This window comes from Aotus nancymaae, unplaced genomic scaffold (genome assembly GCF_030222135.1).
Source record: "Aotus nancymaae isolate 86718 unplaced genomic scaffold, 86718_ANA_hifiasm-v0.15.2.pri h1tg000003l, whole genome shotgun sequence".
Classification (NCBI taxonomy): Eukaryota; Metazoa; Chordata; class Mammalia; order Primates; family Aotidae; genus Aotus; species Aotus nancymaae.
Genome location: NW_026988414.1, coordinates 34,847,359 through 34,872,980, shown reverse-complemented (window position 1 = coordinate 34,872,980; position 25,622 = coordinate 34,847,359). Strand labels below are relative to the sequence as shown.

Genomic DNA, 25,622 nt, shown 5'->3' with positions numbered 1-25,622 from the left:
CGCTCGGCGCCGTTCGGATCACGTGAGGGAGACACTGCCCCGCCACCTCTCCCTCGGCCCGCGGCCCGCCAGATGTTGCCAGCCTACTTCTCCGGGCCGCTAGTCGCCGCGGCGGGTAAGGTAGAGGGCCACCCCATTACACCTGTCAGGCTGCGAGGCTCCGCTAGCGGGGTTGCTTCACTCTTGATGCCGTACGGTGGCCTCAGCGTGCCAGAAACAGCCAACGCTTTCTGTAGCGCGCTGCCTGCAGGGGACGTCTGGGTATTGGCGGGTTTAGGGGCATTGTCGGTTTTCGGGGCACGAGCGCCTTTGCAGAAAACTCGGAAGTGCCGTCCTGGCCCCTCTGTGGAGCATCGTTGGGTGTCTTCAAACCCTTAGAGCAATCTTTTATCAGTGACCCATGCCGCAGTTCACAGAAGAACGCTTTGTGCGTACGGATCACTTTTAAACTTTTTCCTTTGAAGCTCAGACAACCTGCGGGGGTCTTGGGAGAAGCTGTAACGGGGAGTTAGAAGGCTTGGGTCAAAGTCATAGTCCTCATACTTCTTGAAAGTGACCTTGGACGAGTCGCTGGACCCTCAGCCCCAATTGCAGTTGGAAAGGGCCTTTGCCTCAAAATTATGTTTGCCTTGTGTTGTGTGAATGCCCCGTCTGAAAAGTAACCCGTGCCTTGTATGCGTCTCTGAGCTGTTGTAGGACTCTTTGGAAATGATGGTTCTGACTCCGGGTTGGAAACTGGAACGCGCACAACAGATGGGAGGCGTTAAAGGGAACAGAAAGGGCGGCCTGAGGCAGAGGCGTTTCAGGAGGCTTGTAGACCTGTGAAGTGTGTGCCCTGTGCTTTGGGCGAGCCCAAACAGTAACCCCGCCCAAGTGAAGCGTTCTTGGGGGGATCAGCTCCGGGTGGGCGACGTTCCCCGCGGGTCCCCTTCCCTCGAGAGCACTTCGTAGACTCTGACTCCAAAGGCGGGTCTGGTCTTTGCCGAGCCCCGCTTTGGCTGCCGCGCTTAGCTGCCTCTCGGGAAGCTGGAGACCACGTTCCGCATTCCAGCAAATGCTGCGTTGAGGAACCTACTACGTGCCAGGTCCTGGGGAGCTTAGCGTCTGGTGAAGTATACAAAAACAAAAGTCTGGAAATTCGGAAGCATGAGGGGATCTCCCCCTTGAGAGAGAACCAGAGATGGCTTCACAGAGTAGACGTTTGAACTGGGCCTTGGAGGGTAGATGACTGGAATTTGGCCCAGTGGAGAAAGTCATAGTAACAGAAGATAAGACTGTAAGGGTCAGGTGGTGGAGCTGGATAGTGCGAATCTTGACTGTCAGACACAGGCACCTGCCATCTCATTAGTATGCGAGGGGTAGATTTTGGACTCCGAACGATAAGGACAAGGCTACACAGTGGCTTAGAACAATTAATTAGGCAACAGTTGGAAAGGGCCTTTGCCTCGAAATTATGTTTGCCTTGTCTTGTGTGAATGCCTATTCAGTGTATTATTCAAAAAATAAATAAACCAGGCAGGCATCCAGCATGTTCATAAATAATTAATTTCAGATTAGAATGGAGAGGTTATTCTCCTGCGGTAAAACCTGAACAAGAAGGAAAAGATTATTAAACACACAGTTGGGGCACACCAGACTCAGAAAATCCCAAGTTAACGGGAACGCTCAGGTCTGGAGCTGAGCCAGTCTGCTGCTTTTATGCTGCAGGCCACAGCGCCGGCCTCTGCTCCTCCAGCTCTCAGTTCCTTGTCAGAAATCCTCAGGCCCTTAATTGGCTCTTCTTGGGCATATGAATGTTGGGGATGAAAACCCTCTATTTTTGGATTCAGGATCCATCATAAAGTTAGCCCTTCATTTCTGTCCTCATCCACTCATTCCTGCATTCCATACCTCCAGCCACTATGTCAGCTGTCAGATATCCTCTAACCCAGCTGTGATCATGTCATCCCCCAGCTTAAAAATCTCCAATGCTTCCCTCTTGCTTCCTCCAGTAAATCCAAACTCCTTAACTTGGTGCACGGGCTGTCCTGTCCTGGCCCTTTTGCCACTCTGTCCACCTCAACCCCAACTATCTTCTATGTTTTAGCCACATGCAGTCTCAGTGTTTTACAAATTCTGTGTTCCTTAAACCTGTTTCCCCCTTTCACCAGTAACACACAAGCTCTTCACCAAATATGTTAGCCCTTCAAGGTCCTTTTGGCTCCTCTTCCTCCTAGAAGCCTTCCCTGATCATCTCAGGCAAGGTTGACTGTTCTTGCCTCTGCCTTCCCATGACACAGAGTCTGGGGGGGGCGGCTTCTGACATCCTGTTCTATGTTGTAGTCACTTATGAAGGTGTGATCTTTCCCACTGCCAGCTCACAAGGGCAGAGCTGTCTGGCTTTCTCCTGGCTCTCCAACTCAGTGCTTGGCACAAAGGTTGCCTAGAACATGTTTGCCGAAACAAAATGCAGGTGGAGAGCAGAGCTGTTGAAAGGAAGGACCTGGGTTCTTGGGGGAAAGGATCATAGGAATGTTGCTGGTGGATCTTTGCTTCATCACCCTCCACTCCTCCCACCAAAAAATGCTTTCTAGAAAGTTGTCTGGTGCCCTCAGACTTCATGGGCTCTGAGGCGCACGAAAACAGCCTTACGCAAACTGTCAGTGGAGTTTCAGCTACTGTGAGTGGCTCTGCCCAGATAAGGTCACCTTAGGTCATTCCCTAACAAGGGGTCAGTGATCTTCCTTTCTCTTCAGCTCACATTTCCCAGGCCCCCGCAATCATTGCCAATCTCTGCCACTCCGCTTCACACCCCTCAGTACCAAATGGCAAAGGGCCAGCCAGCCACTTGGCGTTCCCTTCCCTGAACTTGTGCATTCTTTTCACGCCCCTATGCTTGCGTATGTTTTGTCCTCTCTGCCTAAAAGGTCTTGCTTGCTTCATGACAGTGTCCTGTTCCTCTTTCATGGCTCAGTTCAGAGGCTTCTGGTCACTGCTACCCCATCTGACCTCACTACCTCCTGCTGCAGAGTCCCTTGGTGCTGTCAGCTCCACCCTCCATGGCTCCCACCCCCCGTTCTTGCGGTCTGTCCCCATGGCTGTTCTGTGAACCCCAGGACCTTCTCCCTTTCTGCTTCACTCATGTCCAAACCTGCTTTGATCCAGCAACTCACATGCATCTGTATTTATCACATATAAAGGAGACCCAGGGTTTACCCCACAAGCCCGTGGGATTGTTTGTTCTCTTCCATTTACCCATTCATTTATTTTAATGCTGGTGGGGACCCACTGAATCAGTGATTCTTAGCCCTGTTTCACATTAAAATCATCTGAGAAGCTTTGAAAACAACACAACAAAACAACTCCCACGCTCCCCTCCCCCCAGAGGTTCTGATTTAATTGGTTTGCAGTGGGACCTGAAACTTAGTGTAGTTTAAAAGCTCCCCAGGTGTGCTGAGGTTGAGAACAGCACTCAATTCTTGCTTCCCCAATGTGCCTGAAGATAAGACTCTCTTGAATTTGGCCAAACTACCTATGGGCCATACACTTACGGCATCAGCACTGAGTCACTCAGAAGTTTGTTAGAAATGAAGGTTTCTAGCCGGAGTAAACCAGGATTGGTATTTAACAAGTTCACCAGCTGTGCTATGTTCACATTACAGATTGAAAAGCATTGACTTAGATTCTAGGTCCTAGAAGTTTGAGTTTGAGACTAGCCTGGGCAACACAGTGAGACCCTATCTTTAAAAAATAAAATAATTAGCCAGGCATGGTGGTGCACAACTGTAGTCCCAGCTACCTGGGAGGCTGAGGTGGGAGGATTGCTTAAGTCTGGGAGGTTGAGGCTTCAGTAAGCTGTGATCATACCACTGCACTCCAGCCTGGGAGACAGAGTTAGACCCTATCTCAAAAAAAACCCAATATACATATCGTCAGTTCTAAGACAGACTAAATCCGAATTCCCAGGAGAGAGGCCAGTTGGCCTGTGTATATTTAACACTAGCCCTAGCTGATTCCTCTCAGGCAATTTTGGGAAGTAATAGCTTTAAATTGACATCCCCACCTGTGATAGTGACCTGTGGTTTGAAACACAGGGTCCTGTGGGGCACAGGAATGCGTGAGTGAATGAGCCTGCAGCCCGGAGGGGAAACAGTCCTAAGGAGAAATGATCAGCATTGGTTGAGATCGGCACATACCAAGTGCTACGAGTGTTGATGGGAGAGGGAAGTTGTACCAGCTGTAATCAGGGAAGGCTACTTGGAAAAGGTGATCCGTAAAGGAAAACTAGGATTCAAACAAGGTGGGTTCCAGAAAAAGCATGGGATGGAAAAAAGTGTATAAGAAAGGACAGCTGGGCACAGTGGCTCATGCTTATAATCCAAGCTACTTTGGGAGGCTGAGGTGGGTGGATCACCTGAGGTCAGGAGTTCGAAGACCAACATGGTGAAACCCTGTCTCTACTAAAAATATGAAAATTAGCCGGGCGTGGTGGCACATGCCTATAATCCCAGCTACTCGGGAGATTGCTCTCCAGCCTGGGCAACAGAGACTCTGTCTCAAAACACACACACACACACACACACACACACACACACAAAGGGAGACACCGGGTGGTTCTTTCTCCCTAACATAATTTCTATACCCCGGCTTTTTCTCCCAGCACACCAATAGGCAAACCTCATGTGCCTGGCAACTCCCAGAGTTCAGAAAGGTTGCTGACCTCTGGGTAAGATCAGGGACACCTTACTTGTTGTCTGAGTGACACATACTTGTGAAATGCAAGCACATTTTTTACCTAGCAAGGGCCAAGTCAATGAAACAAGAAGCATTTGCTCAACACTCTGTGGGTTTCCCAAGCAGCCACACGATATGTCACTTCCTCTGATTTTCACATACTTTGTGACCTCAGAGAAGTCCCATGATCTGAGTTCTGTACCTAGTGAGAGATGAGGCTGCGACTCTGCCACTCCTGTTGTTTTGGGGCTGGGGCTAGTCACAGATGTGCAGTGTGATAGTTGATGCTTTCCTTTTACCTGGCACTTGTTCAAACGCCCACGCGGATGGTGAGCTGCAGGGCAGTGGGCAGCCTGGCCTTGACCCCAGGGGAGTATCTCCTGAGCTCCCTCATCATAAGACACCCCTGGAGAACTTGTGAAAAATATAGGCTCCCAGGGCTCACCCAAGACCTCCTGAATAAAAATCACCAAGCAGATGTCCTAGGAATTTGTATTTTTATAAGAACCATGTGTAAACCTTATGGTCAGGCCAGTTGGGAAACACTGAACTCAATTCTGCAAGGTCAGAATACTTGGGTTTGCATCCTAGATCCACCACTTCCTAGTGATGTCACTGGAGAGCCCCTCACCAGCCTCAATATTTCCATCTACAGGATGAAGGTTCTTCCTGGTGACCATTCTCCAAGACCCTGAGGGAGGTTCCCCATGATGGCGGATCCAATGTGATGGAAGCTTATTCTCCTTCAGGTATGGAGGGGGCAGTGGTGCTCAGGGACTCAAAATGCCACACTTCTCTCTCGTTCTTGGGGTAGACGGCACCATGCAATTTCTCTCTAGATCCCACTTTCCTCTGGGCTGTGACCTTTCTCTAGCTTCCACCACTAAATCCAACTTTTACGTTTCCTGGCATCATTTCACCTTTCTGAACCTCAGTTTCTTTTTCTTTTTTGAGATGGAGTCTCACTAAGTTGCCCAGGCTGGAGTGCAGTGGTGCAATCTTGGCTCACTGCAACCTCCATCTCCTGGGTTCAAGCAATTCTCCTGCCTCAGCCTCTCAAGTAGCTGGGATTACAAGCATCCACTACCATGCCTGGCTAATTTTTGTATTTTCAGTAGAGAGAAGGTTTCACCACATTGGCCAGGCTGGTCTTAAACTTCTGACCTCAAGTGATCTGCCTGCCTTGGCCTCTCAAAGTGCTGGGATTACAGACTTGAGCCAACCGTGCCCAGCCTGTTTGTTTATTTTGAGACAGGGCCTCACTGTGTTGCCCAGGCTGAAGTGCAGTGGCGAGATCTTGGCTCACTGCAGTCTCCACCTCCTGGCTCAAGTGATCTTCCCACTTCAGCCTCCCAAGCAGCCGGGACTACAGGTATGCACCATCACACCTGGCTAATTTTTGTATTTTTTTGTAGAGACAGGTTTTCGCCATGTTGCCCAGGCTGGTCTTGAACTCCTGAACTCAAGTGCTACTCCCTCCTTGGCCTCCCAAAGTACTTGGATTACAGACGTGAGCTGCCACACCGGGCCTGAACTTCAGTTTCTCATCTGCACAGCACAGCTCTCACTGTGGGAGACCAATGCATGTACAATGTGAGGTGCACGTAGAGTAAGCCCACCACAGGTAGGATCTTTTATCATTGTTACTTCAGCTAACAAATACTTACTGAGCACCTACTGTATGCCAGGAACTGTCTGAGATCCCTGCTTGTGTGGAGTCTCCATTCTGGTTATGTTCTAGTGGGTGGAGACACAACAGATAACGAACACAATACATGTTTAATATTTAAAGAATAAAACTGCTGCACAGATTTAACATTTAAACAATAAAGACAAGAAATAGGTTTAATATTGACATAAATAAATGTAATTATTTAAATGGTAAACACAACAGATGCTTATTATTTAGATAATAACTATAGTGTGTTAGAATTAATTTAAATAACAGAGAAAGAGGAGATGTTAGAAGATGCTGAGAGAGAGGATGGAGAAAACTCTGTGAGCACTGTTCTGGGACTTCCAGCTGTAGAGGAAGAGGAGCTTAAGAGCTGTAATCCTCACTTCAGGAGATGTCCAGTGGGGCTGGAGCATTTTTTATTTGTAAAATAGACTCCACTTCTTGCCTCCCACAGGAAGCCTTTCTGGCACCCTAGCCCCTCTTTCCTTTGAAATTCTGTGGCTCTACTGGCCTCTGCCATCACACCTTGTTCTCATCCTAGCTGACCTCTGAAGGTTGATGACACTAAGCCCTGCTAAGGGCAGTCATTCAACACTGCGTCTAACCTTTGCAGTAACCCCATGAGGCTGCTGCTTTTGTGTTACTTTGCAGCAGAGGAAGCAGAAGCTTTGCAACTTGCCCAGGTCGCACAGCTGGAAAGGGATGAAATTAGACTGTGCCCCCCTACCACCCACTGGGCGATGGCTGTTTCTCTGCTCACCTGTGTCCTGGACCCAAGAAGGGCAGGGCTTCTTCTGAACTCCTCTGGGTTTCCCAGCCCCAGCTCCAGCTCTAGCTCCTGACCCTGGCTCTTTCTCTCACAGGGGCAGAGGGAGGGTCTACTGAATGGGAGCTAAGGGGCTTGCCCCCAGGGTAACAGACCAACTGTTCTGGCTTGCTGGGACCATCCTAGTGTTAGCCCTCAGAGTCCTGCACCCTGGAAAGCTTCTCTTATAGGGACAACTGCTCACCCTACATGCAGAGGCCAGTCTCCTGTCCAACCCCATGGGTAGCCTGAATTCATGCTGTCCCTGATGAAGAAAAACTGCTTATAGTATGTCTCATGTTTTAGGCAAAGTCCAAGTTGTGAAAAGTTTTTTTTTTTGAGACGGAGTTTCGCTTTTGTTACCCAGGCTGAAGTGCAATGGCACAATCTCAGCTCACCGCAACCGCCACGTCCTGGGTTCAAGCAATTCTCCTGCCTTAGCCTCCCGAGTAGCTGGGACTACAGGCATGCGCCACCATGCCTAGCTAATTTTTGTATTTTTAGTAGAGACGGGGTTTCACCATGTTGACCAGGATGGTCTCGATCTCTTGACCTTGTGATCCACCCACCTCGGCCTCCCAAAGTGCTGGGATTATAGGCGTGAGCCACTGCGCCCGGCCTGTGAAAAGTCTTTAAAGGTAATAGGACAGCTTATCTGTGGAGGCACTCCCAGACATAGCAGCAGAAGAGGAACTGATACATCTCTGGAGGATAGGAAGTCTTGAAGATGTGCCTAGCCTTTGACCTCATAATGCCCCATCTATGAATTTCTCTTTACAAGAAGCCAGAAATCTGGATAAAGATTTCTGAACAATTCCCCACAGAGCTGGTCATACAAAAATTTGAATAAGTTAAGATAGCAAATATTGGGCCGGGCGCGGTGGCTCACACCTGTAATCCCAGCACTTTGGGAGGCCAAGGTGGGTGGATCACGAGGTCAAGAGATCGAGACCATCCTGGTCAACAAGGTGAAACCCCGTCTCTACTAAAAATACAAAAAATTACCTGGGCATGGTGGCGCGTGCCTGTAATCCCAGCTACTCAGGAGGCTGAGGCAGGAGAATTGCCTGAACCCAGGAGGCGGAGGTTGCGGTGAGCCGAGATCGCGCCATTGCACTCCAGCTATAAAAGATCATATTGTAGGAGATTTAATAACAGAGGAAAAGGGACATGATACTATGTTAAGCGGAAGATGTTAAACATGATACTATGTTACTATAGAACTATGTAAACATGGCTTGAGCCCAATTTTATTTGAAATAATTATATATGGGCCGGGCGTAGTGGCTTATGCCTGTAATCCCAGCATTTTGGGAGGCCAAGGCGGGTGGATCACGAGGTCAAGTGTTCGAGACTAGCCTGGCCAACATAGTGAAACCCTGTCTCTACTAAAATTACAAAGAATCAGCCAGGTGTGGTGGTGGTGGGCACCTGTAATCCCAGCTACTCAGGGGCTGAGGCAGGAGAATCATTTGAACCTGGGAGGCAGAGGTTGCAGGGAGCTGAGATCACATCACTGCACTCCAGTCTGGGTGACAGTGCGAGATTCCATCTTAAAACAAATTATATATATGCATAGAGAAAAAGACTGAGGAGATACTTCAGAATGTTAATATACTGTTGTTTGAGTTTAGGGTAATTTTTATTTTCTTCTTTGTATTTTCCTGAAATACAAATTTCCCTAATACAAATACAATTTTTTTTTTTTCTGAGATGGAGTCTCGTGCTGTCACCCAGGATGGAGTGCAGTGGCCCAATCTCAGCTCACTGCAACTTCCGCCTCCCGGGTTTAAGTCATTCTCCTGCCTTAGCCTCCCAAGTAGCAGAGACTACAGGTGCCCGTCACCACACCTGGCTAATTTTTATATCTTTAGTAGAGATGGGGTTTCGCCATGTTGGCCAGGTTGGTCTCAAACTCCTAGCCTCAAGTGATCTGCCCACCTCAGCCTTCCAGAGTTGGGATTATAGGTGTGGGCCACCATGCCCAGCCACAAGTACAAACTTTTTTTTTTTTTTTCGAGATGGAGTCTTGATCTGTCGCCCAGGCTGGCGTACAGTAGCATAATCATGGCTCACTGCAAACTCCACCTCCTGGGGTCAAGCGATTCTCCTGCTTCAGCCTCCTAGTAGCTGGGATTACAGGTGCCTGCCACCATGGTCGGCTAATTTTTGTATTTTTAGTAGAGATGGGGTTTTGCCACATTGGCCAGGCTGGTCTTGAATTTCTGATCTCAAGCTCGTCTTGGCCTCCCAAAGTGCTGGAATTACAGGTGTGAGCCACTGCACTGGGCCACAGTACATGTTAATTTTATAATTGGAAGTCAGTAACTTTGAAATAATATTGCATAAAATCTTTCTGTACTGAGCCCTTCTGATTCAGCCTGACCTCCCTTCCAGTGGGCACGAATGGGTGCGTTTTAGAGTAGAATGCAGTGGGAAAAGCACTGGATCAGGATTCAGAGGGAATCTCCCAGCTCTTGCTGAAGTTGTTGCCTCTGCCTAGAATGCCCCTACTTCCTGCATGTGAGGTCCAGCTCAGATACCACTTCTGCTGTCCCACCCATCATCCATCACTCTGCATTGCCTGCCATTTATCTGTTTACACACCTGCCTCTTCCTTCTCTAGATCTCAGTTTCTCCTTCTGTAACTGACAGGGTGACTTGGAGGCTGCATTCCTGCTCCCTGGGACTGGCTTCAATACTAAAGAAAACCACACGAGGGCACTAGAGCCACACTGGTTGACTTCCTACCACCCTGGTCAGATCATGGCTTCGGAAACTGTCTCCCAAGCCAGAGATGACACCAGTCACTACAGGCCTGGGATGCTCCCAATCAGGTGGGGAGCCAGTGAGGAAAAAAATGGGTCATCGACTCTGAGAAGAATCCCCCAGCCATACCCTAGTCTTCCCAGAGCTGCACTGGCCAAGATGACCCTTGGACCTGGTCACTCTCAAGGCATGTGGAGAGGGACCTGCTGTGTGGCCTTAAGCATGCCTCTGTCCCTGGCTGGGACTCCGTTTCTGGCCCACCCTGCTGGGTCTCTGTGCAGGACTAAAGCATCTGGCAGCCCACCACTTCCTGTGGACTCTGATCAAAGGAAGGAGTTTACTGTGCTCAGTCTCCTGTTCCTAGTCACCAGTTTGTCCTGTCTGTTTCATGCTCAATATGTGTTAAATTGAACTGAAACAGAAATACCCACAACCACCACCACCACCATGCATAACACAGTGTAGAGGTGACCTTTTCTCCTTACCTTCAGGAAATTCCTGGTGGCAGAGCACTGGCATTGCCTGTGGCTCCTCCATCCTGACCAAGCTCAGGAATGTTTTCTGTCACCAGGACCACAGCCAGGGCTTTGCCCTCCCCGAGCACGGGTGTTCCCCAGGCGTGTGTGTGTGCGTGCACGCACGTGTGTATGTTGGGGCACGGGGGTGTTGGTGTCAATGTTGTAAGGGAGCCTGGCAGTCGGAGGTGTAGATTCTGGGACACTGGGATGGAGGGACGGGGGAAGGAGAGGTGAACCAAAGCCCAGGGTCCTGGGGAGTCGGGGAGGAAGGGGGCCAGCAGGGAAGACAGACAGCCAAATTCCTGGAAAGGAGGAGGGAGGGAGGGAGGAGAGTGGCAGGTGAGTTCCAAGGGAGGAGGCAGTTGGGGAATCACTCCAGAGCAGCCCCCAACACGCTGGGGAATGCTGTGCCCCCTTGGGTATAGGTGAGGAGGGGCTTGGGCTCAGAACTCCCAGGTGGACCTGGGGCTGCATAATGCTGTCATCATGATTACATCATGGTGATGGTGGCAAACAATGGCAGATTTCGTGCCAAGACTCATGTCCTTGGCACCTTAAGGATTCAGCTCCCCTAGGAAACAGGAGGCCAGAAGCTTCCCATCTTTGGGGAGACCAATAGTTACTTCAGGCATGACGAGATGAACACTCTCTCCCCGCCCTGCCCTGTTCTTTTGCCTCTGCGGGATGAGGTCCCTGGAATCCCAGGAGTCTGGCCACCTCCCACCAAGGCAGGCTGCACCACACCAGGCTCTGATGGACTCGCCCTGATGAATCTACCACCTGTTACCTCTGCACAGACCATCCACCCCACCAGACTCCCTGCTGAACCCCTACTCATATCCCAAGGCCCAACTTTCCATGACTGCTGCAAGCAGATTCAATTCCCTCTCATCTGGGATCCCACAGCTCCTTGGACTGTTTTTACCCACTGGAAACTTTATGAGGGCAGGGGCTGAGTCCCATTCACCTCTGTATCCACCAGACCTGAGGGCCAGTAGGCACTCAAATGTCTGCTAAACAAATTCATTTATTTCCATTGAGCTCATTAGGCCTCTCTCTTCTTCATAATTAGGAAGCAAAAAGGTTGCTTTTTTTCTGTAACAATCCACCTTTGGAAGCTGATGGCAAGAGCTCAGCTTTTGCAGGCCAAAGACAGTTCAGCTAGAATCCTGGGGCACATGGCTGCATTAAACAAACAAAACCTAAAATATGCATGCTCAAGGCGCATTTAAACAAGACACTAGTGTGGCTGGGCATGGTGACTCCTGCCTATAATCCCAGCATTTGGGGAGGCCAAGATGGGAGGATCCCTTGAGCCCAGGAGTTTGAGACCAGCTTGGCAAACATGGCAAAACCCCATCTCTACTAAAGATAGAAAAATTAGGCCAGACTCTGTGGCTCACACCTGTAATCCCAGCACTTTGAGAGGCTGAGGTGGGCGGATCACGTGGTCAAGAGATTGAGACCATCCTGGTCAACATGGTGAAACCCCGTCTCTACTAAAAATACAAAAATTAGCTGGGCATGGTGGCGCATGCCAGTAGTCCCAGCTACTCAGGAGGCTGGGGCAGGAGAATTGCTTAAACCTGGGAGGCAGAGGTTGCAGTGAGGTGATATTGTACCACTGCACTCCAGCCTGGGCAACAGAGTGAGACTCCATCTTAAAATAAAATAAAATAAAATAAATTAAAAAAAAATTAGCTGGGCATGGTGGTGCATGCCTGTAGTCTCGGCTACATGGGAGGCTGAGGTGAGAGGATCACCGCAGCCTGGGAGGCAGAAGTTGCAGTGAGTGGAGATCATGCCACTGCACCCCAGCCTCGGTAACAGAGCAAGATCCTGTCTCCAAAAAAACAAAAACAAAAACAAAACAAAACCAAAAGGTAAATGAGACACTTGTAGTATATTAAGAGCTTCTCATTAAATATTCATTATTACACAGTGTGTCACATAGAATTGGAATGTTAGGTGGCTGGTTCGAGGCTCCCAGTGGGATACGAAGAGGCCCAAGGAGGGAGGCAGAACGGTGGAGGGCCACCTGTGTCCTGAGGGCGCCTGTGAATAGGTCCCTGTGGGGTTCTAGGACATGCGCCCACATCTAAGACTGTGGGCCCTGCAGTCCATCTGGATGGCTTGCCGGATGTGGTCTTCACTGGTCACCAATTCTGGAAGGGTGAAGGGACAGGCATGGCAATTGGCTGGACAGCTGCCTGATTCAGCCAGGACCCTTCATGGTATCTGTGGGCCAATGCCAAATGCCAGCCTGCCCTCCTGGCAGGGTTTCTACATGTGTTGTCCCTAGGGCTGCAAGAGCAAATGGTGACCCTGGCTGTCAGTCCTTGCCAGGCCCTTGGTCCGTGACATCACCACTTCTGAGAGCGAGTCTAGGGAGCTACTGGAACTTCGTGTTCAGAATCTTACTAAGGGGGCCGCTGGTTCTAGGAATGTGGCAGAGTGAGCCTTCGGGCTCCACCCTGTGGACCAGACGCCTTGTGGGAAGCTGCTTCGGGTTTCCCTCCAGCTCACACTCAGGCCACAGAGGGGCCCCAGCCTGCAGCCACCCCAAGAGGGCAGGGCCTGCCCTCCTGAAGGCTGTGAGCCGTCGCTCCCCTTTCCCGCAAAGGCTGCACCAGGAGCCTCTCTCCAGGACAGTGTCAGCCTGGGCCGTTCTTCTCACTTCAGGACGGGACTGGCAGGCAGTTGGGCCCTCTTCCCCAACAAAGCCTCCTTTCTTTCTATGGGGGCCATCCTGTTTGGGGGGCTGCCAGAAGGGCCCTTGACTCCTCGGTGCTCAAGGACAGAGCTACTCAAGTGGCCAGGGCATTATGGTCAATAATAAAGCCAGCAAAGAAGGGAGAGAAAGAAAGAAACAGCCGCTCGAGCTGGAGGTTCTCAGGCAAGTGCCGAGGGCGCACTGTTGTGTGGCAGGGGCTTTTCTTTTCTCTCAAAGAAATCCAGCCCAATTTTTTCCCCCACTAATTGGCAGCAGATGAAAAAAAAAACCCAAAACAAAAACCAAACCAATGCCAGTAACCTGAATGCGAGTGTTTCTGAAAGGGAAAAGCTGTTTCAATTGTTAGATGTCCAAGAAAACATGAATACAGGCTGACAGAGGAAACGGTCACAATTAGAGGAAGAAGAGGGAGAGGTTCATAAAATTAAGGGCAAAAAATTCTTTTCAGTAGCTCCCTTCCTGTAAGCTGGCTCCTCTGCCGGCCTCTGTCCCTGAACTGGTCCGGAGGGGCTTCCCAGGGAAACTTCAGGAAGATGAAGGCCGGGGACAGAGAGAGAGTCCCAGGAATACCCTAAGAGGTCAAGTCAGGGCCAGAGGGCACAGCTGCCAGCTTCCACTGAGACCCACCCAGAGCCTTTCCTGAGGAGCATTCTGCCCGGGGAGACTGTCTACAGAGGAGGGCCGTGAGGTACAGCTCCACCCAGCGGCCTCAGGAAATGGCCAGACCTGAACTTGCCAATGTGAGGTCTCACCCTCCCCCCTGCACCGGAGGGTCACCGGAGGGTTGTCCCCTCCACCCCCGACTTCCTCAGCTTCTCATGGGCCTCCCCTGAGGATAAGCCTTGGGATCCAGGCTCCTCTCTCTGGACAAGTGCCAACTCCTCACTCATCTTGTTATTTACCTGCTACCTCCCCCTGCCAAAGGAAAGCATGAATCCTTCCAGGGCATCCCTGCCTTCCTCCGTCATTGAGGAATGTTTTAGGAAATGCCAAACAGGCAAATAAAGGATTGGCTTCGTTAGAATCTAGACGCCGGCCACAGCCATCGTGGGCTTCATGAGGGCTGGGCCACGTGGACTGACTGACAAGGCCCAGGAGGTCAACCCAACAGGCAGACTGGTCACCGACGAGGGGTTGCTGAGGGCAAGGCTTTGGACAAACCGCTGAAGTCTGTGTAGCCACCTAAAGGGGCAGGGCTCTGTCCCAGCTCACATGTGGCCTTGGCGAGTCCTCCTTCTCTGGGCTTCTGTCTCTGCATCTGAACAGTGAGCTGAACCACCTCCAGTCTCTAAAGACATATGCAGCAGTGCTGTCTGAACCTGCTGATGACGTTCAAACTTGGCCCATTGTGCTCTGCCCAGGTGCGCCATGGATGACAGTCATGGAACCTCCAGTTCATTCAGACCTGCTGGGGCCTGGCGAAGGCTCTGGAACCCTTGTATCTCATTGAGGAGAGGGCGGCCACACCTTCATGCTGCTGGGTGGGTGGGAAAAGCAGGAGAGCTGAGAAACTCATAGCCTAATTGGGGCTACCCAGCCTGTGTGGGAGGAATCCCTGCTGCTGTCCAGGACAGTGGCAAGCAAGAGAGAGGTCGTGTGTGTGTGTGTGTGTGTGCGCGCGCACACGTGCACGCATACATGTGCTCATGTGTGGAAGCAGTGTGGACCACCGAGGACTCCATGTCCCTGGGAGGTCAGGATTCTGCCTCCTCCATGGCAGGGTGAGGGCAAGGCCATGCAGAGCCAACTAAAGAGCACTAGCTTCGGTGCCACTCTGCTGCTAGTGAGCTGTGTGGCCTTGGCAAATCACATTTCCTCTCTGTCTCCCTTTCCCTACACATTAAATACCTCCCAGTTGATGCTTACAGATAGTGAGGAGACAGCCCTTTGTAGTCAGCTGGGTACTGTGCCCTGGGCGGTGGGGGTGTCAACACCAATGTCCTACTGCAGGAGGGAAAGCCCAGTTGTTGCAGGCTGAGGCTCTGACTGTGACCGCTGCTGGAGCCTGAACTCTGAGCTCTGGGTTGACACCCAGAGTGCTACCGACTGCCTCAGCCCAGTTGCCAGAGCACTGAGGGCTGGAGCTGAGGCCTCGGCCTCCCTCCTCTCCCTGGAGCCCGCCACAGCAGCAAGCCCAGAGGAGACACACCCTGCTCTGGGAGTGAAACCAGCAGACAAGCACTGCACCTCAGAGACCTCTGCAGTATATAAAACAAGGATAAGACTATATATTAAATGACTATTTTATTTACACACCCTATTCATAAATAATTGAATCCTCTTTTTGACTGCACAATGATTCCTTGAAGATCGCCTAATGATTACACTGAGTGACTACAAGTAGATCAGCGGGCTTACCCATCTGTGTGTGATCACCTCCTCACATCTGTACTCACACACATTCACACACACACACACACACACACACCCCAGCGGGGGCAGGAACCCTGGGGCCTCCAGGGCTCTGAAAGCTCCCAGCATCAGTGGGGCTCTTATTTGGGGCTCTGGGGCTCCCAGCACCAGTGCGGGAGGAAAGGGGGAGGCCCTGTGGGAAAACTTTGCCCCATACACAGGTGTGAATTCGAGACAGCTGGAGAACAAAGAGATATCAGCCAGGGAGTTCCCACCCCGCCCTACCCCGCCCCTCGGAGCTGCTCTGCCTTTGTTCATCCTGGAAGGCATCTCTTTGGATTTGCAAATATTTTAATTCACAGAAACTCAAGGAGGGGGTGGGGGTGGGGGCTGGGGTGGTGTGTTGGCTACCCCTGTCTTTATCCAGGTCTTCTCCAGCCCCCGTAAGTGGCAACAGCATTCTAGAGACATGCAGTGGTGTGCTAGTACCATACACACAACACAAACGACACAGCCAGCAACAGTTGCCGGGCTGGTTGGTGGGGGGCCCTTGGGTGCCTCCAAGTCTCAGGCTCTGTCACAGAGCAGGGCAGGTCTGGTTCATTCACAGGGTCCTCACAGCCACGGGGTAGAGGAGGGACAAGTGCTCGGCCCCTTTGATGGGCAGCTTTCTGGTGGTGTAGTAGTGGATGACTTCCGGGACACTGTCGAATGGAGGGCTGTTCTGACCCAGAATGTATTTCTCTTTGGTTTTGGCCAGTTTCATGTGCATAAAACCCTGGTTGCTCCTGTGAACAAAACACAGAGGTTAGCAGAACTAGTACTCTGACACTCAGGCTGAGGCCAAGGGACTCCTCAGATGTCTGGGACAGAAGGGATCCCAGCCAGGAAGTGGCTGCGAGCCGCACCTCTCCAAGCCAGGACCGAGGCCCAGGACCAGATGAAATGCAGCTGCACCCAAACGCACCTCCAATTCTGGCATCTGACCCAGAACCAGCAGCAGCCGCCACTGCTACAGGACAGCATTCCAACACTGAGTGCTTCCGGGGGCTTCTTCAGAAAAACAAAACAAAATTTGGTCCCTCTTTCTATTACCAGTGCAGATCCCTGTTTAAGCCTTGCCTGACAGGTGCAAAGTGTTCACGTCCCCAATGCTATGACAAGTGGGCAGGGCAGGGGTCATCACCCCCAGTTTCCAGAGGAGGAAACTCTGTGGCAGGGATGGCAGGTGATCTGGCCTTCCTTTCAGTAGTAGGAAAGTGTCACTGGGAAGGGGCCACTCAGCCAGGGACTACATTTCCCAGCCTCCCCCTTGCAGGCAGTTAGTCATGTAACTGGCATAGCCAATGGAATATGGGCAGAAAGTCTGCACTACCTGCCCTCTGCATCTTCCCCTTCTCCATAAACCCTGCTTCCCCCAAGGTCCAGCCTGTGTTGCCCCTGCTGGGTGGTCTTCCAGGCTCCCACAGGCAGAGCTCCTTTCTTCATCTATGGCACTGAAGACACACATGCCTTCCTAAACGGTAGGTACTTAGCCACCATCCCAGCTCCTCTGAGCTTGCCACAGAGCAGGGCCCAGTCTGTGTCCACCGTGCTGGCTTCAGACCTGCCTGGGAGGAGCCACATGAAGTCTGCGCAAGGAAAAGCAGTGGGTGGGTTCCTCAGAGATCAGAGCAGAGCCTGTGTGCCCACAGCCCCTGAAGCTTGCCTGCATCAGCTCATGGAGAGCCAAGGCCACGGTCCTCCTGCCAGCATTTGCCTGGCCCAGGCAGACCTCTCCCACTCTTTGTGGGGATGCAGCCACACTGGATCCCTCACCCCTCCACCAGCCTGGCTCTGTCCAGGCTGCCCTCTGCCTGCCCACTCGGCTCCATGCCTGGCCTTTTATGATTCTACTGTGATTCTGCCACCACGCCTGTGGATGCTTTAGATTTTCCAAAGCATAGTCCACTTTATCAGGTGTCTGTCCCTTCACTAGAAAGCTGAAGCTTCTGACAAATCTCCTGCCCCCATCTCCACGGCCTCCAAGAGACTCCCTGAACTCAGCTCTAAGTGGCCATGAAGGTTTGCAGCCTTTCGGCTCTAGCTCCACCCCTCACGCTGTAGCCTCCACAGGGGCTCTGCAGAGCTTGAACACATCTCTTCCAGTCAGGACTGGGCTTCCCAAGCTTATGACTGCCTGCTCTATTAACACCTTAATTTGGGCTCCAGGACCATTTTCAAATGGGCAGAACAAATGCTTAATGAAGTGCGAGCACTAAGCAATATATCTGCTCATAATAATGTATTTAGAGATGTCATCCTCAACTTAAAGAAAATCGTTGGGAGAGCAATTACATTTCAAGAGAGAATAATTCCTGTAAAGAATTGAAATTTAAATCAAGATTTTTTAAGGCTGGCAATGTTCTAATTACAGAGCCTGTGGCAAGTTCTGCTCCTCAGTGAAGGGTCATTTCATCGGAGAATTGCTGAGACACATCTGAGAAGCAGGCGGCGCACTTGCTTAGGCTGCAGAAAGGAAACGGTGCATGCATTACACGAAGAATGTAAAACTCCATTCCAGTGAAGACTCACCTACCCGCCACCCTAAAGACACCGCAGATCTGTGCCAGCTGGGAAAGAGCTGTGACTGCTTAAGTAACACACTGAAACCATGTGGCTGAGAAAACAGGAGAAGAGTTAAAAGGCTGAGATCTCAGAGCCACATGCCCAGCTCTGTCTGGAGAAGGGGTGTGGGTGAGCAAGAGAGCAGGGGTGGTAAGGAGGGGCTGCAGGTGCCAGGGACACCCAGCGGGGTGGAGGTGTGACCCTGGGCACATCGTTCCCCTCTGTGTACATGTGTGGAGTGGTGTTATGTTTTTGGGGTACCGGACCATCAGGCTTTGTGATTCTCACAGATCTATGCCTGGGGGACAGAGTGGAGGAGGTGTCAGGCAGAGGATCACAGCCGCTGGTGGGAACCGAGTCCGCCTGTGTGCAGGTATGAAGCTGCAGGGGAGTGAGCCACTTTCATTTTCAAGGTTAGGAGAGTAACTCACATGGGTGAAGGTGACATTTCACACGGATTTGTTCTAAAGCATCTGGCAAGGGAGGTGGGCAGTGATGGCGGCAATGGCTCTGACCAAGCCTGAAGCAGAAGCTAAGTTCTTCTGTTTCCAGGCCAGGGGCTTAGAATGGCCACCAAGTATTAAAAGCCATGCACTGTCCTCTGCACCTTGGCTGCCGACAGATAACAAGGTGGGGCAGCTGCCAGCCTAAGAGTCTAGACGTCTGCTGGAAGTCCCTCCTGTCTGTCTGAGCCTGCTGTTTATCCCTCCAACACACTCCTATCTTGCCTGTGTAAGCACCCACGAGTTTACCACCCTGAGCCAGGCTGTGCCGATGGGGCAGGCTGGTCATGAAGCTCAGAGACTAAGGCAGAGCTGGGACCAGCACTTGGGCTCCATGAACCCCCAGGCTGTGGCCTGACCATTCTCAGGCAGAGGGAGAAAGGTGCTCTCACATGCTGACCCTCCCAGGCTCAAGCGCCACACCCATGGTTCCCTGGCCCTCAGGCTGTCCTGTGCCTTGCTGGGCTCTGTCCCTCTTCCCGATGCATCCACAGGGAAGCTGACTAGATGGCCCTGGAGGGTGGTTTCAGGCCTAGGTCCTGAATTCCACATGTGTAAACATAATTTGCTGCCTAGCCCCTGAGGGCTTCCTGCAGGAAGCAGTCTGCAGGCAGCCTCACACCTTCCCTTCACAGCTGCCCTCACCTCCAGTCCTGCTTTCACTGGGGCCTTAGCCAGGATTGCCTTCAGGGACAATCCTCCCTGTAGGCCAGACTCTATGTCCTTAAGCACTTTGGTGCAGACAGGGGAGGTAACTAGCCAAGGTCACAGTGATCAGCAGCAGCAGCAGATGCCAGAGTCAGTGCTCCTGACCTCAGCACTCCCCAGACTCAAGAGAGGGCCTCATGAAACCCTCAGTGCTCCATGTGAAGCCAGGCAGGGGGGTGGGTGAGAGGCATCAGACCCTGAGCAAACATCCCCTCCATGCTGATCTGCCTCCACAGCATCCATGGTGCAGGGCTGAGGCAGGTCAGAGACAGTAGAGGGGCTGGGAGTAAAAGACAATATGTGGCACCCACATAAGGGGCCGTGCTGAGGATTGGGAATGGTATGTTCTGATTGGTGGAGCCCCCAGCCTGGGAGGCAAGGTGGTGACCCCCCTCCCAGGGGTCCGAGGTCCCAAGACTATCTGCCAATCCTCAACCAGTGCAAGGGTCAGGTGATGCCTTGTCCACACGCAGCCAGGCGATGTGTTGTGACAATACATTCTGATTAGTTAAGGTCCCCATGAGGGAGATGCCACCTAACAGTTGAAAATTTAAAAGCAGCTGCCAGGAGTGGCTTCAATGATTCCCACCTTCACACAAAAGGAGACGCCGGCATGAGCAAAGGAAGCATGAAATTTTCTGTGGAGAACAGAGGGGTTCATCAGGTAAGGAGTAAGCCCAGGAATGCATGGCTGCTCTGGACAGAATGTATTCCGAGCTGCAGGCAGCCTGGGTGTCACCTCTCACTCCCCTGGGGTACTGTAGAGGAAACTGAGGCCAGAGTACACTACCCTGGCCCAAGGAACGCAGCAAGGCAGGCTGCAGGTGAGCCCAGAGCCCAGGCCCTGCATCCTCAGCCAGTTGAGCTGGGCTCTGGGCCACACCTCCTCCCACTCTTTTCAAGGCAGCATGGGCTTCGGCACCTCGGCACCATCATCTGCACCATCATCGTTCAGGGAAGGCTTTGCCCCTGGGGAGCTTCAACAGGCTGCTGCGCCTGCCAAGCTCCTGTGTCAGCCCCGTCTCCTTTGATAGGACATCTTGGCAAGGGCAAAGTAACAATGAGAGGTGTCTCTGGCGGTGACCTATCTAATGAGTCTTGTAAGGCTGGCAGAGGCCAGGGTGCTGGAGCTGTCACAGGCGTTCAGATCGCTCATTATCATCACAAAAAGCACCTCCTCATCATCAGGATTATCAAACGTGCCAGGCGTGGAGGGCTAATAACAGGCCCCACCTCGCAGCGCAATCACGGGCTTTAATAAAACATTACTCAGCCCGCAGCTGCCGGCCGCTGAGCAGGGTGCGAGGCCTCACCTCTCGCTTTTAGACCTAATTGCTTGATGCATATTTCATGAAGAATCCTGGGTAATAGTTATGTTAAATCGCTTCTTTTCATGATGAAATGACTTAAAAATACTTGCATATAATATTTATGTGGGAGAAGGAAGGAAATTGCCCTTTGGGACTAACGTGTGGGACCCAGTTATAGGACTCCAGACACAGAGGGGATTTCTGGTTTACCTTAGCCTGAAAGGTGCATGGGGAGCTGCTGTCCTGACCCAGATGTTCCCAGAACATTGGCCCTCAGCTCTAAACCGTCTAAGACTCCTCATGACCACTAGAGATGTAATGACATCCAGTACTTCAAGAGCCCCTACTGGCACTGGGCTCTGAGCTGAGCTGTTGCTGCATATTATCTCATTTAAACTGCAGAGCAATGGTGCTAAGTTGTTATACTGATCACTGTTTACAGATGGAGAAACTGAGGCTCAGGAAGCTTCTGTGCCTTGTTTCATGCAAGATGGTAGGGCTAGGATTTGAACCTATGTTTGCTGAACTCCAAAACCTGGCATTCAGAGCCCTGAACTTCCCACCACTGCCTCCTCTTTCTCTGCTCAGCTACCCGACAAGATGGATCCAGGTGTGCAGGTGGGCCTTTGGGTTCTTTCTGCCCCAAAATCTGTCTTCCCTGAAGCTCAGTGAGAACCAGAGGTTGAGAATCCTGTCTGTCCATTGTGATGTTTCCCAGCAGGCTGAGCCTTAGCCTGCTCTGGCCTCTGGGCACACACACATGCCTGACACACAGTTGGGCACTCAGCCCGTCATCCATCCAATCCATTCCATCTGTTCATCTGTCCTTCTGTCCGTCCATCCGTCCATCTGAGTCTACCCAGAGCTGGGGCAATGAGGCCCCATGTGTCCTCCCCTTCAGACCATAAGCTCCCCAGGCTGGGGGCTGGCTGACCTTATACCCGATTGTGGCCCAGCAAAGGGAGAAGCTTCCTACTCTGAGGCTGGACACAGTGGATGCTTTTTCTGGCCAGCACAGGTCCCAGGATGAGCCAGCGAGGACTGGCAGAGTGGGAAGGACAGGTGAGCTTCCAGAGGGTCATTCCTGCAAGGTCAGCACACAGGCACATGCTTTTCAAATCAGAAAGTCTCCCCATGGGAGGCCACAGGGAAGAATGGGTTAGATCCCTCTTCCCTTAGGACTTGAAAAGGACTTATTTCTGAGGCTTCTAAGCTGCCCAGTTATCTCTGCCCAGGCCTAAATAAAACATGAATGTGAGATAAGTTCCCTTGCAAAATCATGGTCCTCTGAAGGGGTAAAGTGAGCACTGGCCCTGGCCTTCCCTACTCCAGCTCTAAGTGGCTGTGTCTCTTCCTCTTGTTGGGCCATTTTATTTTGGTATTTTTCTCCCCACTGTTTCTTATGACTTTATTTTCCCAAAGAAGGTGGCACAATGCTGTTGGGCCATTTTAAACATTTAAATCTTACATCGTGCAAAGATTTCTGGGCCAGGTTGGTGGAAGGAGACAGAATGAGCTTGTGCATTTAAAGTGAGCTCAACCATCGGTTGTCAGATAATTCTCAGGGGAAGGAGGTGTCACAGGTGCCCTGGCCTTGGTGAGCAGGGCAGCGAGTGCTCACACTCTGAGCCCTGGGAGCACCGCCTCTGTGCTTGTCATGGGGGAAGGCCCTTGTACCCCCACAGACATGTACTTGCTTCCAACAGGGTGGAGGCAAACACAGAAGCTTGTGCTGAACCAAAGGGAGTCAGGCCCAGCTCTAACGCTGACCTGCTGTGATGTGGGTGAGAGAGCCAGTCTGGAGGGTGACTGCGGCAAGCTACCTCCGTTGCCACTTACAAGCCTGTAAAATGGGTAGTTTCTGCCAGAATCCTACCCGGAGGATGGCAATGCTGCCTCTTGAAAGCAGTGCCTTTATGACTCACAACTTCTGCTCTCCTCCCGCCATCTCTTTGACTTCCAGGGAAGTGGGCCATTTTGCTAGGTCTATGCCTCCAGAGAAACTCTCCTCCTCATACCTGCGAGCAAGATGCAGCCACTCCAGCAACACTAGTGCCAGAAGATTCGAGAAGCACAGCATTACCCATCTTACTGACTGTGGCTTTACTGCCAAGAGCTCTACGTACATCCTCAGAGAAACACCAAGAGATAGGCCTCCAGATTACAGGTGGGGAAACAGAGTTAGAGGGCTCAAGTGGCTGGCCTGGGACTATGCAGTCACCCAAGTAAGCAGTGAGGCTGAATGCAAGTCCACTGAATCTTCACAGAGCTGGAGTCGGTGCCAGCCTGCCAGGCAGACACTCCACCCCATTTTCCTTCAATGTGTGGTACACAAAGAGGGGGTGGAGATCTGGGGCCCTTCTGAAGAGGTAATTAGGCCACTGTTTCAGTATAGCATTCAGTAAAGAGAGGGCTCTGCTATCTTAGCAGAAAGCAATCCCAAATGCATGGATTGCTGCATGGACCTGGGCTACCTCCTCACAGACACCCCAATGCTGCGAGAAATGTGGCTTCCGCCAGCAAATATTTCAACAGTCCACCTCTGAGGTCCAATTACTCACCCAGAGCCCAGGCAGATCGCACTCACACAGGGCCTGGCCTGACTCGGGCATGGCTGAGAAGACCTTAAATGCTCCCTTGGTCCATGACTGGACTAACCTGTGGCTTCCCAAGGAAGCTGGGAGGGCTGGCATTATATGCAAGATACCCACTCCACAGATGAGAAGGTCAAGGGACTGAGGGAGAAGCAACTTGGCTAGTCACAGTGCAAGGCTATCAAGGCTTCCCGAGCCAGGGGACCAGGACGTCAGTGCATTTCATTGTGTGACCAGGTTCTGCCACTGTGTGAGGCGTGGGGCAGGGGGCACGGAAGCTCCTTCTAGCTGAGATGTTCTACGAGTCAAGGGAGCTGGGATAAAGGAGCTCGGGAGGCCATGGGGCCAACACCTGCATCCCGCCCACAGCTTCCAAAGCAGCCTTCACAGTGACAAGCCAAAGACACACACGCTAAGTTATTGTGAACAAATGTCTAGATGTAAATGCTGCTGAGCGAAATGATGTGATTTACAACCAAATAATTAGACTTTCAATAAATGCATCAGCAGCGATTAGCCTTCCCGAGACGCCTGGACATTTCTCAAGCTCTAAGTTGGCGGCCCAGGGTGAAGGCCTTCAGTAAATCATGACAAAAAGCCATCTCTAGGCAGGAGAGCTGGCAGATGCCTCTCCTGGCGAACATGTAGAGGCATAAGGCTCGTTTCAGCACACAAAGTAGTAGGTATGTCAAAATGAACCCATTTTGGGCAGTTTTCTCAGGAGAAAATCAACACGTTGTCAGACAAGAGGTTTTTAAACGATGAGGGCTCACAGCTGAGGGGAGTGAGCCTCCCATTACCGGAGGTGTGTAAGTGGGAAGGCAACGACACTTGGGCGGGGGATCCTGCTGGATGCCTTTTGCAGTCCCCTGTCAGGGTTCCCACCAGCTCTCAGCCAAGTGCACATGGAAACGCGAGGAGAGTGGAGGTAGAAGCGGAGGGGGATGGTGAAGTGCTGCCAAAGCTTCATGAAGGGGAAACAGGGCCTAGGGCTATTTTCTTTTTTACCTCCAATTGAGGACTTTTCTAGGAACATGAAGGCCTATGTGTGCTGGAAATTTTTTTCCCCACTCTTCAGCCCTGGGCACCCCCCAAGGGGAGGAAGTTCAAACTCTGATCCCACTGATATCATTGGCTGGGCAAGTCCCCTCTCCCTGGGCCTTAGCGTCTCCCTCCGGAAAAGCTGGAGGGGGTCCCTTCAGTGCTGAGTTCTCTGCCGCCAGTGAGGGACATGGCAGGGTGGGTGGGGGCACCCCAGCAGGAGGAACAACACAGCAGGGCAGAGTGAGTCCCCTCATGGAGGGAAACAGGTGGGTACGCTGGGCACAATGGATCCTGGGCTTTCGGACAGCAAAATGACAAAAGCAGGCTTCGTATGCCTGTGTCACCACAGAATCCAGGCCAAGGGTAATCTCTTTCTACTGAGGAAAAGGCTGTCCCAGCCCACATGCTTCTCAAAGCAGTGACTCTGACCTGGGGCAATTTCACACTCCCTCTTCCCTGGGGAATATTCAGCAATGTCTTGACACATAGGTGCTACTAGCATCTTGTAAGAGGCGGCCAGGGATGCTGCTAAATATCCTACAATGCACAGGACAGCCCCCACCACAAAGAATAATGTAGCCCAGCTTTCAACAGTGCCTACGCTAACTAAAGCCACACGACTCACTAGACGCCAGTGCCCTGAATTCTTCATCCACGACATGGGAATAGCCAGAGTCCACCCCTGCAGCTGTGGTGAGGGGCAGATGAGAACCTCCACATGAAGTGTGAACATTTGACGAATCTTAGCTCATCTGGCCCCTTATGAAAGGGTTTAAGACAAAGAGCGAAATCTGCCAAATGGCTTGGTTCCAGAGGGCTCCAGGCTGTTTCCAAGGATAGGACCCCCTAGTCCCACCTAAGCAGCACATGCGGAGAGATGCACTGCATCTGAGGGGGCTTCAGAGCAGGGACCACACAGAGGCTGGGCCAAGGCAGCCTTGGGGGAAGGCAGGGGAGGACTTAGAGCGCACAATGGCTTTTATAGGCCAAGGGGCCCCGGCACCCTGGGGTCGACCCAGGCAGGGCTGGAGGGGCGAGCCTTGGAGTGCTTGAGGATGGTGGTGGACTCAACCCAGGCTCAGGGCCACCCACACCTGTGTCTGAGTCCCTGCCCTGAGCTATGCCAGGTCTGAGCTCAGGTCACTCATCTGGGAAGTAGAGCTTTCACTGCTCACCCATAAAGATGACCTGAGGTCTGGACAGCGGGAAGCAAGGCTCGCCAGGTGAGGAGGTGCCACTGAGTGTGCAGGATGTCGTTGGAGCCTGGTCACCCGGGTACACATCTGC

The 25,622-nt window shown here is 51.8% G+C and overlaps 1 protein-coding gene and 1 long non-coding RNA gene across 5 annotated transcripts in view; one reads left to right on the top strand and one right to left on the bottom strand.

Moving 5' to 3' along the window:
* Positions 1–10: 10 nt before the first annotated feature.
* Positions 11–23,984, top strand: LOC135276261 (uncharacterized). 4 transcript variants are annotated; one of them, XR_010343833.1, is made up of 7 exons: positions 11–115; positions 5,369–5,462; positions 6,129–6,337; positions 17,986–18,305; positions 18,467–18,549; positions 19,945–20,051; positions 22,661–23,984. It is a non-coding gene; the product is annotated as an uncharacterized LOC135276261 (long non-coding RNA). The 4 variants fall into 4 exon arrangements; XR_010343832.1 differs by having other exon boundaries at positions 21,140–23,984; XR_010343834.1 differs by lacking the exons at positions 17,986–18,305; positions 18,467–18,549; positions 19,945–20,051; positions 22,661–23,984 and adding an exon at positions 9,852–15,646.
* SHB (SH2 domain containing adaptor protein B) overlaps positions 15,447–25,622 on the bottom strand; it is a 139,340-nt gene continuing 129,164 nt past the window's right edge. The window contains exon 6 of the mRNA XM_012463408.3: positions 15,447–16,357. Within this exon, the coding sequence (XP_012318831.2) occupies positions 16,174–16,357 (184 nt within the window). The 3' untranslated portion in view covers positions 15,447–16,173. The remainder of the gene's footprint in view (positions 16,358–25,622) is intronic.